Source organism: Eumetopias jubatus, unplaced genomic scaffold (genome assembly GCF_037043125.1).
Source record: "Eumetopias jubatus isolate StellerSeaLion01/CBP00866 unplaced genomic scaffold, mEumJub1_p1.0 scaffold_8, whole genome shotgun sequence".
In the NCBI taxonomy this organism is placed as follows: domain Eukaryota; kingdom Metazoa; phylum Chordata; class Mammalia; order Carnivora; family Otariidae; genus Eumetopias; species Eumetopias jubatus.
Genome location: NW_028274814.1, coordinates 78,328,980 through 78,347,849, shown reverse-complemented (window position 1 = coordinate 78,347,849; position 18,870 = coordinate 78,328,980). Strand labels below are relative to the sequence as shown.

The following is an 18,870-nucleotide window of genomic DNA, read 5'->3' as shown; positions in this document are numbered from 1 at the left end:
GCTCTACTGACTGAGCCAGCCAGGTGTCTCAGGCCCTCAACGGTTTGAATGATGTCCACTCCCACTGGAGAGAACCAACTGCTTTACTCAGTCCACCAAATTCAAACGTTAATCTCTTCTGGAAACACCTTCACAGACACACACAAAAATAATATTTAACCAGCTATCTGAGCATCCCTTGGCCCAGTAAAGTTGACCCATAAAATTAACCATCACAAGGTAGAAGCAAAACTTCTCAGTGTATATCTGCTTATCTCTTCAACTTGTTTTTTGGGGTTTTTTTTAAGATTCTAGTTATTTATTTGACACACAGAGAGAAAGAGCACAAGCAGGGGGAGCAGGAGAAGGAGAAGCAGGCTCAGCAGGGAGCCTGACGCAGGGCTCAATCCCAAGACCCCAGGATCACAACCTGAGCCAAAGGCAGATGCTTAACTGACTGAGCCACCCAAGTGACCCTCTCTTCAACTTTTGAACCATGAGAATTTTTAACTATTCAAAAAATGTGTTTAAGTTTTGCTTTTAAGTCTATTGTTTTTACTACATGTTTTTTAAAATCCATTGAGATATTCAATTATCTTCTCAGTGACTAACATCTACTTTGTCTTCTATTTACAGTGGTGATCTAGCAGTTTCAGCAAAATACCAATCCTGGATAAATCCATCTCTCCACCTGTTTCATATCTCACCTGAGCAGCTGAACCGGACTTGAGAAAACATAACCAGGATGACTGATATCATTTTATTTATTTATTTATTTCAAGATTTTATTTATTTGAGAGAAAGAAAGCACAAGCAGGGAGAGTGGCAGACAGAGGGAGAAGTAGGCTCCCTGAGCCCCCAACATGGGACTTGATCCCAGGACCCTGGGATCATGACCTGAGCCGAAGGCAGACACTCAACTGACTGAGCCACCCAGGCGCCCAACTGATATCATTTTATATTTACAGCCATAAATGTCTGAAAAACCTACTATGCCTTCAACAATACTTGGAAATTCTACTACATTTCCCTAGTTAATTTACTCTCCCACTCTCAGAGATGATTATTTTATATATTTACTCTCTTTAAATCTCCCAAACTCCCTCCCCAACCTTCACATTTAGCCAATGACCCTCCCCTCCGCATTTCACTGAAAAAAAGACGAAATTTTAAAAACAGAAGAGAAATTCCACAAGGTCCCACCACATCAATTGTAAATTCAATCAGATGCAAATAACAGACACACACATCCCAGAAAAAGGAAAAAAGGGAAAAAGATCAGTGTGACTTAAACAAATTGTTTTATTTTCTTCCATAATGAGAAGTCCAAAGGTAGGCAATCCTGGACTTGTGTGGCAGCTCCACAATGTCATCAGGGACCTAGACTCTATCTTCCTCTATCCTTAGCAATGGTTTAGGTTCACTTTTATTGTCATAAGATGGTTGAACTTCAGTTATCATGTCCACATTCTAAGCAAGAAAGAAAGGACCAAAAACATATACCAGTTCAGATGCCCCACAAGACAACTTCCACTAACAACTCACCAGAACTTAGTCACATAGACATCCCTTGTGTAGTTGGAACAGAAACTTGGCACCCTGCTCCCAACAAAATCAGGGTTCTGTTGTTATTAAGAAACAGGGAGAGTGGCACCTGGGTGGCTCAGTCTGTTAAGCCTCCAACTCTTGATTTCGGCTCAGGTCATAACCTCAGGGTTGTGAGATCGGGGGAGCCCCACGTTGGGCTCTGAACTGGGTGTGCATCCTGCTTAAGATTCTCTCTCTTCCTCTCCTTCTGCCACTCCCCACCCTTCTCTCTCTCCCTCTCTTTAAAAAAAAAAGAAGAAAGAAAGAAAGAGAGAGAGAAGAAAAAGAAAGAAAGAAAGAAAGAGAGAGAGAGAGAAAGAAAGAAACATGGAGAGAATAAGGACAAATTACCTATTTTCCTATTTCACTAGGGTGGGGAAGAAAAAAGAAGCAACTAGAAGAGAAATTCCAACGTTCCTACCAACAAATCTAACTATCAACCTGAATCTGTACTCCTCTGGCTTTCTCCTATGTGTCAATGGCTAAACTATCATGCTCCTCTCCAAGGTTAACCCCTCCAGTGGCGCACTGAATTCCTTCCCATTTCACTATTCTAAAATTTTGCTCCTGAATTTATCCCCTTTTCATCAATTTCCCCCTCCCTTTTGTTTATTCTCACTAGCAAACAAACATGCCAAAATATCTCCCATCTTCTTTAAAAATCTTCCCTTTGTTGAACATCCCTATCCAACTACCCAGCTATCACCCTTTATTCTCTTAAAGCAAAATTCCTCAAAGAAGGTTTTTATCCCACTTTCTCCACTTCTTCACTTGCATTCTCTCTAAAATCCACTCCAATCAGGCCCTTCATTCATTCCTACTGCCCCACGGCAGCCACTCTTGCCCAAGTCACCCATGACACCCACACTACCAAATCTATTAGCCAACTCTCAGACATCTTACCTAACTTCCCAAAAGAATTTGACACAGTTATCACTCTCCTGCTTGAAACACTTGCTTCATTTGGTTTCTAGGACACCACACTCTTCATGTTTTTCTTCTTACACCACTGGCTGCTCCTTCTCACTTTGACTACAGGATCCACTTCCTAATTTTTTAAAAGCTGAAGTGCTCCAGGGTTCAATCTTTGGTCCTCTTTTAATCTACACTTTCTTGCTAGGTGATGTCACCCAGTTTCTATGCTGGGGACTCTTAAATTTATCTCCAGTATGACTTCTTCTCTACACTTTAGCCTACTGCCTAATCATTTCTACTTAGATGACTAATACCCTACATCTCAAACTTAACATGTCCAAAACTGAACTTCGGATTCCCTCCTTATATCTGTTCCTCTTTCAGTATTCCCCATTGTTGCTCAGGCCAAAAACCTTAGGATCATGTTTGACTCCTCTTTCTCACTCTACATTCCATGTATTAGTAAATCCTACCAGTACTACATTCAAAAATTATCTATACACTGACCTTTTATCACCTGCACCACTGGTCCACCCTGGTCCAAGTAACTATCACCTCTTATCTGCATTACTACAATTCCCTTCCAACTCATATTTCTTATTCCACTCTTAACCTCTTATACTTTATTCTCATAACAGCTAGACAATCCTTTTAAAATCTAAAATAGAATATGTCACATCTTTGCTCAGAACTATGTAATTGCCTTCCCTGATTTTAGAATAAAACACAGTCTTCCCATGACTAATAAGAAAGACACTTACGTGACCTAGACACAGGTACTTCTCTGATCTCATTTCATAATACCCTCTCCCTCACTTCCTCGGCTCTTATCTCACTGACTTCATTAATATTGCTTTAAAAAAGACATACACCCTCAACCTCAGGCTTTTGCACTTGATGTTCCTCTGCTTGAAATGCCCACTCCACCACATAATTCAGGTCTTTGTTCAAATAACAACCTCCTCAGAGAGGTCTTCTCAGATCACTTTATCTAAAATAGCCTTCCTCTGTAAATTTAATCTCTTTTCCACACTTTATTTTTCTTCATAGCACCCAAAAGCACCTGACATTACATTTCACATCTCTTTGCTATATATTTATTTTCTTTCTCCTTCACCAAAATATAAATTCCATGAGGGGAAGGGCATATTTTGTTCATTGTTATATCTACCCAACACTTAAAAGGAGTATTTGCATCGTAAGCTCTCAGTAAATATTTGTCCAATAAATAAATAAAAACAGAAGTCATATTGTTTTCTATATACATACAATGAACACTTTCCAGTTTTTACTCTGCTTAACTTCTCTGCAGCATTTGGCATTGTACCACTTCTCCTTCTGGAAACTCTCTCTTTCCTTGAACTGTGAGACCTCCAGTTCTCCCTCTCTGATCATTTCTTTTCAGACCCCTTTTACAGGTTCCTTTTCTCTACTTTAAATATGACCAATCTTCAGATTCCCTACTAAGGCCAGGTTCTCTACTAAGACCACCACTCTCCAAGTTCTATGCATTCCACCTGAAGGGTCTTATCCATCTCCACGGTTTAATTATCATCTTTATGCTGAAGACTCTCAAATCTCTCTCTCTCCTCTCTCCATAGCTGCATACATGACTAATTGGACATCTCCAGGTATATGGACCACAGACACTTAAACCTCCAGACATGTCAAAAGCTGAATTGTTAGCTTCTCCTGTGTCCCTTCTTTAGTTCCCATCCACTTCTTCCTTCAGTATTCTGTTTTGTATTGTTAAGATTTTATTTATTTATTTGACAGAGAGAGACAGCCAGAGAGGGAACACAAGCAGGGGGAGTGGGAGAGGGAGAAGCAGGCTTCCCGCTGAGCTGGGAGCCCGATGCGGGGCTCGATCCCAGGACCCTGGGATCATGACCTGAGCTGAAGGCAGACGGTTAACAACTAAGCCACCCAGACGCCCCTGGACGTAGCTAGTTTTCAGGTTGGCTCAGCAGCTTCAGTGTCAGAGCACTGAGATGTCATCTCTTTGATTCTTTTTATATTAAGACTCTGAAAATCTTAAATTGGCTATAGGCATCACACCTTCACAGAACATTTCTAAAAGCAGAAAAAAAGGGGAAGAAGTGAAACTAAAGGTCCTCAAGGGTGCAATCTCTTTTCATCAGGGAAGAAAACTGTAGCTGGGGCACAGGGGTGCAAGAGCACCTGGCTCTGGGGGTCCCAAACAGATCAGGTTCAGCCACTCACCAGTGACAAAATCTAAAGGCAGAGAAAAGAGTGGTGGTGAAACAAGAAAGGAATTTATTTCAGTGAGGCCAACACTGGGAAGACCGAAGACCAGCATCTCAAAGTCTGACTCCAAAGTGTCAAAAATACTTCCAGGTATATATAAGGAAAATGTGGAGCAAAGGTTGGTGGGTACATGCAGGTAGGCAGTGAAGGTTAAATTGATCATTGTCTTAGGGTCAGTCATGAGGGGTCTTGCTGGCTCAGGGCAGTCCTTATTGCTCGAAGGGGTAGTTTGGGTTCCCATCAGAGGATGCTTTGCCCACAGGGTCTTTTGCCTAGGTTAAGAGATAAGTTTGGTATGGGCCACCTGGCTGTCTGTGACTCTTGATCTTGGGGTTGTAAATTTGAGCCCCACGTTGGGTGTAGAGATTACTTAAAAATAATATCTAAAAAGAAGAAAAAGAGAGAGAGAGATAAGTTTGGAAAAAAAGAAGTTAGTCACTTAGAAAGTACAGACTGCGATCAAAATGAAGGTAGTTGAAGTCCTCTTTCAAATCCATTTGCAGAAATACCCTAGCCAACTTCCCTTTATATTCCATTGGCCAGAACTGGGTTCAATTTTAAAGGAGACTGAAAAAGCAAGTAAATATCTGGTAAAGGGAAATAGGGTTCCTTTGATTTATCCCCTGGGATCGAGCATATAAATATCCTTTAAAAAGAGACAGAGTGAGAGGGGCACCTGGGTGGCTCACTCGTTAAGCATCTGCCTTCGGCTTAGGTCATGATCCCAGGCCCTGGGATAGAGCCCGGCATCGGGCTCCCTGCTCCTGGGGAAGCCTACTTCTCCCTCGCCCACTCCCCCTGCTTGTGTTCCCTCTCTCACTGTGTCTCTCTCTGTCAAATAAATGAATAAAATATATTTTAAAAAAATTAAAGGGGTGCCTGGGTGGCTCAGTCATTAAGCGTCTGCCTTCAGCTCAGGTCATGATCCCAGGGTCCTGGGATCGAGCCCCACATTGGGCTCCCTGCTCAGCGGGAAGCCTGCTTCTCCCTCTCCCACCCCTGCTGCTTGTGTCCTTCTCTCGCTGTGTCTCTCTCTGTCAAATAAATAAAATCTTTAAAAAAATTTTAAAAAAAGAGAGACACAGAGGTTATCTTGGCAAAGAAGAATGGAAGAAAGTGTTTTTTGGAGGTGCAACCAAGATTGGCTTCCACAAAAACAGACATGGAGCTTGCATGTAATTAGGGAAAAATTTTAAATAAGTAAATAAATATACAAACAAGGTAATTTCAAGTTCTATAAATGCTATGAAATAAGGGGATGTGATAAAAAGTGATGGGCATATTTTGAAGATAAAACTGGTAAAATTCACTAATGGGTTTGAAGGTGACAGGATGAGAAAAAGATGATTCAAATTCACTGATTCCCATTCATAAATGAAGCTGGAGAAAGATAATTAAGGGTCTAGGGGCACCTAGGTGGCTCAGTCATTAAGCGTCTGCCTTCAGCTCAGGTCATGATGCCCCACATGGGGCTCCCCGCTCAGCGGAGAGCCTGCTTCTCCCTCTTCCACTCCCCCTGCTCGTGTTCCCTCTCTCCCTGTGTCTCTCTCTGTCAAGTAAATAAATAAAATCTTTAAAAACAAACAAACAAAAAAACAAAACCCATTTTCTTTCCCCTATACCATCTACCTGTGGGGGCAGGGGTGGAGGGGTGGGGGGGAGAGAGACAGAACATAATATAGCATATGTAAATTTATAACACTGCAATAAATAAGAATAAAAGATCAAATATTCAAAAATAGTTGATGTTTGGTAAGTTACTGCTACTTATTTTTGTCTTTCCCTGTAGAGCTGGTTAAAGGAACAAAATATATTGTGAACTATTGTGTCTAAACCACAATATGGAACTATTAGAAATGTTTCTGACTGCGTAGAACAGTAGCAAATGGCCACAATACTAAGTAGCAAAAACGGGAGTGGCTCAAATAGCAACACAGGGTTTCCCACTACACCAAAGACTTAAAGCAAATAGTTACAGACCCTGAAACAGTCCAACAAAACAAAGATCTAATAATCAGTTAAAATGTTAAGACAGTGGATAATACTGTGTTTATATTCCAGCAATAGATAACTACTACTTAGTTGTTAAATATACACAAAGTATATGCATCTATATATAATAGAAGCAAATATACCTATATAAGTTTAATATAGGTAAAAAAAGGAAAAAAAAGTCAGCATTTCCTCTCAGGTGCTAAAGAGGTAGCAAAATAAACTTAGCATTATTCAATATTTTTCTGGCATAAAGATACCAGACTAGATTATATTTAAAAGTCCATTTTGGATCTAAATTACTCTCTGAAAACTAAAGTGTCATCAGGGACCTAAAAAACCCTCAAATACTTCCTCATTCACAACAGGGGAATTCACAGAAACAAGGCTAGCAAAGCTAATGATTTTAGGAAGGTATCTGGGGAGACATACAGGCCCACAGGAGCAAATCTCTGCAGTGAAAGCTCTAAGGTTCTGCAGAGAGCTAGAAGGAGGGAGGTGCCTGCTTCCAAATGGCTTTCATCCAGAGCAGACAGCAAAATGGAGTTAAGCAGGGTGGTTCCCTAACATTCATTTGCTGGTCCAGGCAAACTAATTATTTTCCATCTCCTTTAAGAATAAGTGAGACAATATTCAAATATATTCCTGTCCCCAGTAACCTAGTTTGGAAAATATGTGGAAATTTGGATCGAGTTGAAAATCTTTTCACAAAAAAATCCTACAAAAAAAAAAAAGAAAAGCAAGAAAACCTTTTAACAGGATTACAAAAAATATATTTATTAGAAATAAAAGAAAACCTCCTTGTTTGTATTCCAGGTTCATATGAGTGGAAATTTTACATACACAGAAAATAAAAATTGTGTGTGTGTACATATATATACACATACATATCCTTACAAACTACACACACATATTAACAGTATAAATCTGTTATTCGTCTGATATGAGGGTGAAGTCTTTACCAAATCTGAGCAAGGTAATAACTGAATATGAACTGTGAATTGTTAGTTTTACATTTGCTTTGTTACATACTATCCCTGGGAGGATATTTTGAATAGTGTAAACAACAACAGGTTTCTGCTAGGGCCATTTTAAATTCACACTTTAAACCTAACTAACCACTTCATGCATTTCCAAGGGTTTACATAGTTTATGGTCTTGGAATAGTCTCCTGAAAGGCAGAGGTGGGGAGGAGGGTATCCACTATAATCTGGGCCTCCTAGAAGGAGGCTACGACCAATTGATTTTGACATAACAGAAAGCAGTTATTATATAGAGTTTTACAAAGCTCTATATAACACAAGGATTCCCTACTTCCTAATATCCTTCAGTGTCAATTTCCTCACTACCCAAGTTTCTGTCCTCACTTCTACAATTCAGCTGCCAAATTTGAAATGTATCTTTGAATCTCCCTTTTTAAAAGCCCCTGGGACTGTTCCATAAAGTTATTGGTTGTATCTAAAAATGGGGCCTAGTAGGCCCTTTTAACAGCTTCGATGTTCAATGCTTAGGTACTACTCTTTGAATGACTGAAATACTTTTGCTTCCAACATCTGGCACCTTAGTTTAACGCACAAGTCATTACAATAAGCCAAATAAAACTAGTCTGTTTTCTAAACCTTGCATCCTCCACATTATCAGGTTAAGTACTGAGAAAAGAAAAAGACAAAACTCACTGACAGATTGTGGCAACATGAAAATAATCAGCTGAGCTATCCGGACCAGAAATTTCTGCATCTCATGGTGCTTCATCTTTAAAACTGTACAGACGTCTTAAGTCTTAGGGTTCGTCCAAATTAAGGCAAGCCTGCTTTCCCGTTCCCATGTTGGTTGCTTTCCGAACCTGCGCCCGCCCCCGCCCAGGCCCTGGCGGCCATGCGCCGCAGACTGCAGCACCCGAGCTCGCTGTCCGCAGGCGCGGCGGACCCCGCCCCACAGGGCCGGCGCGGGGAGGGGGCTTTGGGCCAGGAGCCCGCCTCTGCGGCGGCCGAGCCGGGCGCCGAATGGGCGCGCCGGGCCGGAGGAGGGGCCCGCGGCCGTGGCACCGCCTGGGCCCGCCCGCCCCTCCCCGGACCGCTACTTAAGTAGCTCCGGCACCGCCCCTGCCTCAGTGCGTTACTTACCTCGACTCTTAGCTTGTCGGGGACGGTAACCGGGACCCGGTGTCTGCTCCTGTCGCCTGCGCCTGCTAACCCGTAGCCACCATGGTAAGTGGGCCCCTCAGGACGCCGCCCTCGCTCTGGAAAACGGGAAAAGCGAGCCGGGCGGTCTTGAGGGGGCCGTTAGCCAGGGATCAGCGCTCTGGTTTTGGGAGGCGAAAAGCGAGGTTAGAGGCGAGGGTTGTAGTAGTTAGAATAGTTGGGGCCCGGGAGGGAGGCCGCCGCGTTTTCTTCTCGGACTCTGGGAGGGCATCGCCGGACGCCGGCTCCCCAGACTGTGATTGGGGCTCTCAATTAGCCCTTACCTCTTGGGCGCGGCGACCCGAGACCCTAGTCTTTTCCCGCGCGTTCCCATCCCCCTTTCCTTCCTCCGCTTTTGGCGGGCGCGCGCGCGCGCGGTCTCTCCACGCCCTCACTTCCTCCTCTGCCAGAAACGCGGAGGCGGGAAGGAACCCGACACAAAAGCGCAGGCGCAACCGTTACCTTCCCGCCAGGGAGCGGCGGGAGACCGCCTTTGCCGTCTGCGCGTGCGCGCCGGGTGCTGCGGGCCTACCACCGTAGGGCGTGTCTTCTGTTAGCCTGAGTCGCGGCGTGGTGGGGGAGGGGGTGTTTTTTAACTAGAACAATAAGATGAATGTGGAGAACGGTTCCTTGTCACTGTCCCGCACTACGCCAGAGTATTAGGACAATTAGCTCCCAACAGCTTCTAGAAGCCATCTGTCCTTCCTTGGTCTAAGTGAGGAATGCACATAGGAGCAGGTGGTGGCAATGACGGATTTTGAGGGAACGGAAATCGGATCTTGGTCGAGATCTGGGCCGCCGATAATCCCCTGCTGTGCCCTGACAGGTGTGAAGGTGCTGGGCTGAGCCCAACGCCTGGGGGAGCCGAAGATGGTTGGCCATGGCAAGCGCCTCTGCAGACGTGGCTGTTGCGTGTCTCTGCAGCTGCGCGGCCCCGGTGGCCGCAGAGGGGCGCGGGTGCGCGCACACCCTGAATTGCTCATTCATCCTGTGCCGCAAAGCCCCGCCCTTTGTCCCTGCGGCCAGACATTTCCTCTGCACTGTTCTGGCCACGTGCTTCCTGCGATGGTAGCTGCCCGGAAATCTGGCCGCCTAGTCTAAAATGGAATTCTGAGGCCTGAGCACTGGATGAATACCCTCCCTATCTTCGTCTTCCAAAGGAGGAAGCTGTGACTAAGCGCTCTTGTTCTGGAAAGAGACCTTCCCAATTTAGATTGGGAAAAGAAATTCATTAAAAGCCATGATATCAAAGTATACGGAGTCTCCCCTGGAAGAGTATTACATTTTAAATAGTTTTAGAAGGGGAAGTTTGTAAGATCGTTTACATAAATTATTTTGTTCTGCTTTAGTCATTAGATTAATACTGATTTTGTTTTTTTCTATTCTTCCACAGCGTGAGTGCATCTCCATCCACGTGGGCCAGGCTGGTGTCCAGATCGGCAATGCCTGCTGGGAGCTCTATTGCCTGGAACACGGCATCCAGCCCGATGGCCAGATGCCAAGTGACAAGACCATCGGGGGAGGAGATGACTCCTTCAACACCTTCTTCAGTGAGACGGGCGCCGGCAAGCATGTGCCCAGGGCCGTGTTTGTAGACCTGGAACCCACGGTCATTGGTGAGTTGGCCTCGGTGACCCCAGTGAGCTCCCGGGGTCAGACAGTGGCGGCCGGGGGGCGGGGGTGTCTGGGACAGGAGGTCCGTCTTGAGGCTCCGTGGACACCCTGGGGTTGAGCGGGCTTGTGCAGGGGGTGAGTGAGGGGTGGCTGCTCTGTTTGCCTTTTGCAGATGAAGTTCGCACCGGCACCTACCGGCAGCTCTTCCACCCTGAGCAGCTCATCACCGGCAAGGAGGACGCTGCCAACAACTACGCCCGAGGGCACTACACCATCGGCAAGGAGATCATTGACCTTGTCTTGGACCGCATTCGGAAGCTGGTAGGTTTATTCTCAAGAATAAAGTAAATAATGATCCTAAGGAAGACATTGGAAATACGTTCTTTTCATCTTAAACACAGAACTGAAATGTAATAGAGTGAGGTAAACTATTCTGTTATAGTTTTTTAAAAAAATCCAATTAAAGCATTAACTATTTGGTGTCATTTTATAGATATTAGTGAAGCTATTTTTAACTAAATGCTTAGTAAGATCTGTATTCCTGGAATTATATGAAAAGTGAAAATATATTGCAAAGAGCAGTAACAATATGTTTCCTCTCTTCCTTTTTTCTAACAGGCTGACCAGTGCACAGGTCTTCAGGGCTTCTTGGTTTTCCACAGCTTTGGAGGGGGAACTGGTTCCGGGTTCACCTCCCTGCTGATGGAACGTCTCTCTGTCGATTATGGCAAGAAGTCCAAGCTGGAGTTCTCCATTTACCCAGCCCCCCAGGTTTCCACAGCTGTAGTTGAGCCCTACAACTCCATCCTCACTACCCACACCACCCTGGAGCACTCTGATTGTGCCTTCATGGTAGACAATGAGGCCATCTATGACATCTGTCGTAGAAACCTCGATATTGAACGCCCAACCTACACTAACCTTAACCGCCTTATTAGCCAGATTGTGTCCTCCATCACTGCCTCCCTCCGATTTGATGGAGCCCTGAATGTCGATCTGACAGAATTCCAGACCAACCTGGTGCCCTATCCCCGCATCCACTTCCCTCTGGCCACCTACGCCCCCGTCATCTCTGCTGAGAAAGCCTACCACGAACAGCTTTCTGTAGCAGAGATCACCAACGCATGCTTTGAGCCGGCCAACCAGATGGTGAAATGTGACCCTCGGCACGGTAAATACATGGCCTGCTGCCTGTTGTACCGTGGCGACGTGGTTCCCAAAGATGTCAATGCTGCCATTGCCACCATCAAGACCAAGCGCAGCATCCAGTTTGTGGACTGGTGCCCCACTGGCTTCAAAGTGGGCATTAATTACCAGCCTCCCACTGTGGTGCCCGGTGGAGACCTGGCCAAGGTGCAGCGGGCCGTGTGCATGCTGAGCAACACCACGGCCATCGCTGAGGCCTGGGCTCGCCTGGACCACAAGTTCGACCTGATGTATGCCAAGCGTGCCTTTGTTCACTGGTATGTGGGGGAGGGCATGGAGGAAGGAGAGTTTTCTGAGGCCCGTGAGGACATGGCTGCCCTGGAGAAGGATTATGAGGAGGTTGGTGTGGATTCTGTTGAAGGAGAGGGTGAAGAAGAAGGAGAGGAGTACTAATTACCATTCCTTTCAGCCCTGCAGCATGCCACACTCAGAACTTTAGCTTCAACATTAGCTGACAGGCATTAAAGCTTTCTGGTTAGATTGTCTTCACTTTTAACTGTGATCATGTCTTCTCCGTGTGTACCTGTCGCATTTTTCCATCGTGTCTCAAAAGTAAAGGCTATAAGAAAGAAAGTTTGACTTCTGTGCTTTTTCTAAATTGCTTTCTCCAATTCAGGATCTACTACCACTCATCTATATCTGGAAGATAGCAGGGTGCTGATATCAAGGATCCTATTTCTTGTGTAGCCACCTCTGGGGAAAAGGGAGTACACTGGACTAGAAAAGCAGGAGAGCTCGATTCTGACTGATCTGCTAATATCACCTCAACCAGTGTTAGAATCTAGATCAAACGAAGCTTAGAAAAATGTTAGTCCAGAGCTAATCTAGCTTTTGAAATTATTGGCTAATTACTAATCACTTAGGTATAGGAAGTTTTGAATGTCCTACAAATTCATGACTGCTGCTTAAACAAGTTTGCTAACCTATCAATGTAACTAAAAATTTCAGAATGACCCTTCTACAGGAAAACAGATGACTAGAGAAATTTTTGAGCATGATGAGGTAAAAGCTGTTTCCAACCCTGTCATAAGTTGCAGGATCATAATTCCTGCTGATGAACAAAAATCCAAATAGTAAACCAAATAAGCAGCTGTGGGTTAAAAAAAAAAAAAAGGCCATGGGTGTTTGTGGAAGAGCACTGATTTAAGAGAGGGTGAAGTGGCAACATTTGTACAGGTTAGGATAAGAGTTTACAATTTAGGGCACTTAGCATAGTTTACATTGTTTCAAGAACAGAATTTGGGGGGCGCCTAGGTGGCTCAGTTGTTAAGCGTCTGCCTTTGGCTCAGGTCATGATCCCAGGGTCCTGGGTTTGGGCTCCCAGCTGCACGAGAAGCCTGCTTCTTCCTCTCCCACTCCCCTTGCTGTGTTCCCTCTCTGTGTCTCTGTCAAATAAAAAAAGTAGAATTTGGCTGCATCTAAAGGACTATGTAGGAGATAGGCAAACAGGATGCAAATAGTGCTTTACTGCAGAGAAAATGTATATTTGAAATTCAGAAAGTACAGGGACTATTAAGGCCTGAAGATGTTGATCCTTGGTTTAAAGAAATTAGGGAATGCCAAAGTTTTCCCTTTTTTTTTCTTACAAATTTACAAAATAGTTGATTGGCTCCTATTCTCAGATATTTCAGAGAAAGCTCTGTTGGGTGGCGCTGCAGGCTGAGCACAGAAACAAATGGAGCCACCACAGGTCCCGGGGGAAGGCAGATGCCAGGGCTGTAAAGTGCTATGGGGAACCTTAAACTGAATTAGTGACCAAATGGGGATTGAAGGTTTTGAATTAGTGCTAAACTGGAAGGAAGTCGGTCTTGAGAGATGTCTGAAAAACTCTGATGTGTCTCTTCTGTAAAACGAGGGAAAGGTAGCTAGGCTAGAGCCTGGGAAACAGCAGCAAAGTAATGCAGAGAAGAGCTTGCTTTTCAGGAAAATGTCCTGGGTGACCTAAAATTAGGGAAGCACACAGTGTACAGTGTGCCCTGTGCTTTTTTTCGGAATTCTGAGGCACAAGGCAGGGACAGGATCAAGAAGCGAGCGTTTCAACTGCATCTGATTTTTTTTTAAGATTTTATTTATTGACATGGGGCCAGGGGGCGGGGAGCAAGCACAAGCAGGGGGAGAAGCAGGCAGAGGGAGAGGGAGAAGCAGGCTCCCCACTGAGCAGGGAGCCTGATGTGGGGCTCTATCCCAGGACCCTGGGATCATGACCCGAGCCAAAGGCAGTCCCTTAACTGACAGCCACCCAGGTACCCCTGATGTTTTATTTTGGTTGGGTTTTATGTGTTGGGGTAGGGGGTGTTGTATTTTTAAGAAGATTAATCTGTAGTAAACAAAGCAAAATAAGGTGACAGGCTGGTGCTAGTTACATAGTTGTTTGCAATTTTATTACCTGTTGTCACATAACAAATTGCCCCAAGATCTATGTGTATTACCTCACCTTTAGCTGGCTAGTTCTGTCTTGGGATTTCTCATAAGGTTGCAGTCAAGATGTTGACTGAGGCTACAGTTCCCTGTGTGCTTCACTGGGACTGAGGGATTCACTTCCCAAGGTGGTTCACCTACCTGCCTTGCAAGTTAGTGCTGGTTGTTGGCAGGTGGCCTCAGTTCACACGTGGACCTCTCTCCAATAGGGCTCCTTGCGTGTCTTCAGAACATGGGGACAGCCTTCCCCCAGAGTGAGTGATCCAAGAGAGGGCAAGTTGGAAACTGCAATGCTGTGACTTAGTCTTGCAAGTCACACTTTCTCATTTCTACAATATACCATTTGTTACACATGTCAAACCTGTTTAAATCTGGGAGAAAACTATAGGAGGCAAGAATCAGTGGGAGTTACATACAAACCCCTAAGGTTTAAATTTCTAAAGGATAGAACAATATCTTTTATATTATCCTTTTTTCCCCAGTATGATTGATATATTTCATTTTTTAAAAGGGAGGAAACTTGGGTGCCTGGCTGGCTCAGTCAGAGGAGCATGCGACTCAATCTCTGGGTTGTGAGTTTGAGCCCCACATTGGGTATAGAGATTACTTAACAATAAAATCTTTTCAAAAGGGGGGAGGAAACCTGTAATTTAGAAAGGTTTTCTAGGGGCGCCTGGGTGTCTCAGTCGTTAAGCGTCTGCCTTCAGCTCAGGTCATGTTCCCAGGTTCCTGGAATCGAGCCCCGCGTCGGGCTCCCTCTCCCACTCCCCCTGCTTGTGTTCCCTCTCTTGCTGTGTCTCTCTCTGTCAAATAAAATCTTTAAAAAAAGAAGAAAAAACCTTTTCTATTTTCTACAGTTCAAACTCAAATTTCAACATTTGTGGTTGTTTTAATCTAAGCTATCCTTTAGAATAGACACCTCCTATCTACCTTCTTCCTGAACTATCCAGTCCTCTTTATACTCTAATTATTTGGTTATTGATCCAACTGGCTGCCTGAATTCAGTATTCCCTCTGTCCCCTCTGTTCCTAATCGTCTTGTATGCAACATGACGGTTAGTAGTTACTAATAGTCAAAACCTTTGGTGACATGAAATACCAAGTGTGGGACTGGGGTGGAGAGGAAGGGGCTGCCTATAATGAAATGCCATGAAGCATTCCTCTGGGGGCACTGGGGTCTGATTATATCTCTGCCCTGGCAGCAAGCACAATTCCTGGTAATGATTATGGCCCACAGACTGCTCTATTGGAGGTAAAAATAAGGATTATTTATTTCCCTCTTAGGACAGATCATTCAATACAAACATCAAACCCTCAATTTGAGGGTTTGGTAAAACATATTCACTCTCTTTGCAGGCCCAGGTCTCTTTAAGCACCTTCTGAGTTGAGTTTCAGGGTAGAGAGGACTAGGAAACAGAGACACTTGACTTTTTGTTCTGTCATTAGTCAGGCTCTCTTAACCTCCTAGGCCTATTATCCCTTTTTTCTTTTTTTTTTTTTAAGATTTTATTCATTTGACCGAGAGAGACACAGCAAGAGAGGGAACACAAGCAGGGGGAGTTGGAGAGGGAGAAGCCGGATCCCCGCAGAGCAGGGAGCCCGAAATGGGGCTCGATCCCAGGACCCTGGGATCATGACCTGAGCCGAAGGCAGACGCCTAATGACTGAGCCACCCAGGCACCCCTTATTTTTTTTTTTTAAGATTTTATTTATTTATTTGACAGAGACACAGCGAGAGAGGGAACACAAGCAGGGAGGGTGAGAGAGGGAGAAGCAGGCTTCCCGTGGAGCAGGGAGCCCGATGTGGGGCTCGATCCCAGGGCCCTAGGACCATGACCTGAGCCGAAGGCAGACACTTAAATGACTGAGCCTCCCAGGAGCGCCCCCAAAGGCAGATGCTTAATGACTGAGCCATCTAAGCACCCTGGCCTATCTTCCCTTTTGCACTCCAGATTCCCATTCTGCCTTTCTCAGAGAGGGTGGTGAATAGGAAAATCAAGTCTGGAAGGACTTGGTTTAGCAGCAATGTGCATCTAAGCTTAGGAGATGAGGGACATGGCACCACAGGACTTGACAGCTCTACTCAGTGAGACACCAAAGCCACTGCCAAGGAAAAATGAGCCATTTATTTAGAAAAGAAATAGAAATAAGTAAAACCCAAGGAGAGTTTACTTAGAGGTGGCGAGGATGAGGATGCTGATGATGATAATTAACCTTAGTACATCAGGACTTTCAATTTACATCCACCCATCTGTTTTTAAAAAACACCAGAATGCTTAAATGCCTTTACAATGCAGCATTCTTTTTTTTTATTTTTTTAAGATTTTATCTGTTTATTTGACAGAGACACAGCGAGAGAGGGAACACAAGCAGGGGGAATGGGGGAGGGAGAAGCAGGGGGAATGGGAGAGGGAGAAGCAGGCTTCCTGCGGAGCAGGGAGCCCAATGCGGGGCTCGAACCCAGGACCCTGGGATCCTGACCTGAGCCGAAGGCAGACGCTTAACGACTGAGCCACCCAGGTGCCCCAACAATGCATCATTCTTAACTTCCTTGAGGTGACCTTAAAATGAAAGGAGCCCAGTGCCTCATTTTTTTTTTTTTAACAAATGACAGATTTAATTGGCAGGGAAGAAGGGAAGTGATACTACAGCCCTGTGTCCTGCCTTGTAGGACCAAGGGCCTTAAATATGGCTTGCCAAAAGATCAGAAGGAATAGGGAGTCTTTCAGCCTTATGGAGGGCCAGGTACATGCTCAGGTTAAGAGGCTTGAATGAGAGAGAAGAGAGATGGCATTTTCCCCTCCTGATCCCATCAAATTCCTGGCAAATTCCTTAATGCCCTGCAGATGGCACCACTGACAACGAGTTCTCTGCCCAGAAGAGCAGAGCTCAGATTTGTGAACTCTGCCCTGTCACCTTGGAGCTGAGCCTAAAAGATACATAACAACAGGAAGTAACTGACTTGGCATCTCTGGCTTGTCGGTTTTTGGGGTTTTTGTTGTTGTTGTTGTTGTTCTGTCCATTCCTAAAGGCGGCAGCTAGGCCTCATGGTAGGCCATTATGACTCAGGCAGCCACAGGATTTAGGAACTCCCATACCCAAGCTCTTAGCTGCAGCTCCTGCCTCAAGGGTCCTCCCCAGGGTGGGATGGGTATCAAAACATGGTCTTGGGGTCAACATGTGGTAAGGGAGATTGCCAGATCAATCGAACTCATTATTGACGCAAAGTCAATAACCACCTGATGACGTGGAAATTATCATGTAGATACTGGTACCTTTGTGTTGTGAAGCCCAGCTACTTCCTCTCTGCCATTTGGTCCATACACCAAAATATAAACGTCCTTCCCCACCTACCCCTCAACTGATCCACCCATCTCCCAACTGACAGCTTGCCGTATGCTACTGTGTCAACTGTGATGAAATTAGCTCATCTCATTCCTGCAGGGGGCCTTCACTCTTCCCTCTACCTATGTAATACCTTTTCCAGACATAACTGCCCCCCCCATCTTTGCCCACTTAACTCATACTTTTCCTTTGATGATGGAAACTGAAATGTTATCTCTTCAAGAACTTAAAGATTAGGTCAGACTCAGATTCCCCCATTAAATATTTGCATAGAACCTTCTACTTTTCTCTCAAAGCAGGGATCATATTTGGAATTATATACTTGTGTGATCATTTAATTAATATATTTCCCCCCATCAGATTTTATAAGCTCTGCGTCTATCGTGCTTATTACCATTGTATTGCCAGTGCCTAGCTTGGTGCTTAGTGCATGACTGGCACTCAATATTCCAAGAATTAATTTGGGGCAAGAACAAAGATTCAAACTTTCTTTTTGAAGATTTTATTTATTTATTCATGAGAGACAAAGCAAGAGAGAAAGAGAGAGAGAGAGAGGCAGAGGGAGAAGCAGGCTCCCAAGGAGCAGGGAGCCCGATGTGGGACTCGATCCCAGGACCCTGGGATCATGACCTGAGCTGAAGGCAGACACTTAACCATCTGAGCCACCCAGGCGCCCAAAGATTCAAACTTTTAACTCTGAAAGCTAGAGATGACTGCCCCTCCACTGTCTTCCCTTTTTTCCCCTTTTCCCAGGCCCAAAGATCTAAGATGCCTCAGGAAGACACCACAGGGTAGATGGTGATATCAAATGAAGGTAGAAGGGAAAGTTGTTCTAAACATTCTTCATAAATAAGAGCTGTTCTAAAGATTCTTCATAAATAAGATCCTTCACCCTCTCTCTGGCCCAACTCGTCTTATGATAATAGCATGCAGAAACTTCTGCTGGCTCACACTGACCAAATGAATGTGTGCCAGGGGCCAAAGTATGACGCAGCTATCAGAAGAGACAGGTGTCACCTTAGACATTCCATCAGTATGCAAAGGTAGGCAAAGCTAGGCAGCTGAGCATTCCCAACATCTTCTTCACTGGTTGCCCTGGTTGCCCTGCTATGCACACTGTTTATCCAGTTCTGGGCACCTCAAAGAGGATACAGAAAGGGCAAGAGAGTTCCCTTCAAGGGGTGAGTGGAATGCTAAGGAGCTTTGAGTAGAGGAACTCAGAGAACTGAGGATGTTTAGATCAGAATAGAGAAACCCAGTGAAGATCTGCTGTCCAGAAATTGCAGCAGCCTCATTCCTCAAAAACCCAGAGGGCACAGCAAAGGATGGGGAAAAGCACTGGAGCTCACTTTCTAATAATCAGCTAG

General features: G+C 44.8%; 1 protein-coding gene across 1 annotated transcript; it reads left to right on the top strand.

Moving 5' to 3' along the window:
* Positions 1-8,831: 8,831 nt before the first annotated feature.
* On the top strand, positions 8,832-12,314 carry LOC114225742 (tubulin alpha-1B chain). The gene is made up of 4 exons (XM_028125469.2): positions 8,832-8,948; positions 10,315-10,537; positions 10,708-10,856; positions 11,154-12,314. Exons 1-4 carry the CDS (start codon positions 8,946-8,948, stop codon positions 12,132-12,134), a joined length of 1,356 nt encoding a protein of 451 aa, XP_027981270.1. The 5' UTR covers positions 8,832-8,945; the 3' UTR covers positions 12,135-12,314.
* The last annotated feature ends 6,556 nt before the right edge of the window (positions 12,315-18,870 follow it).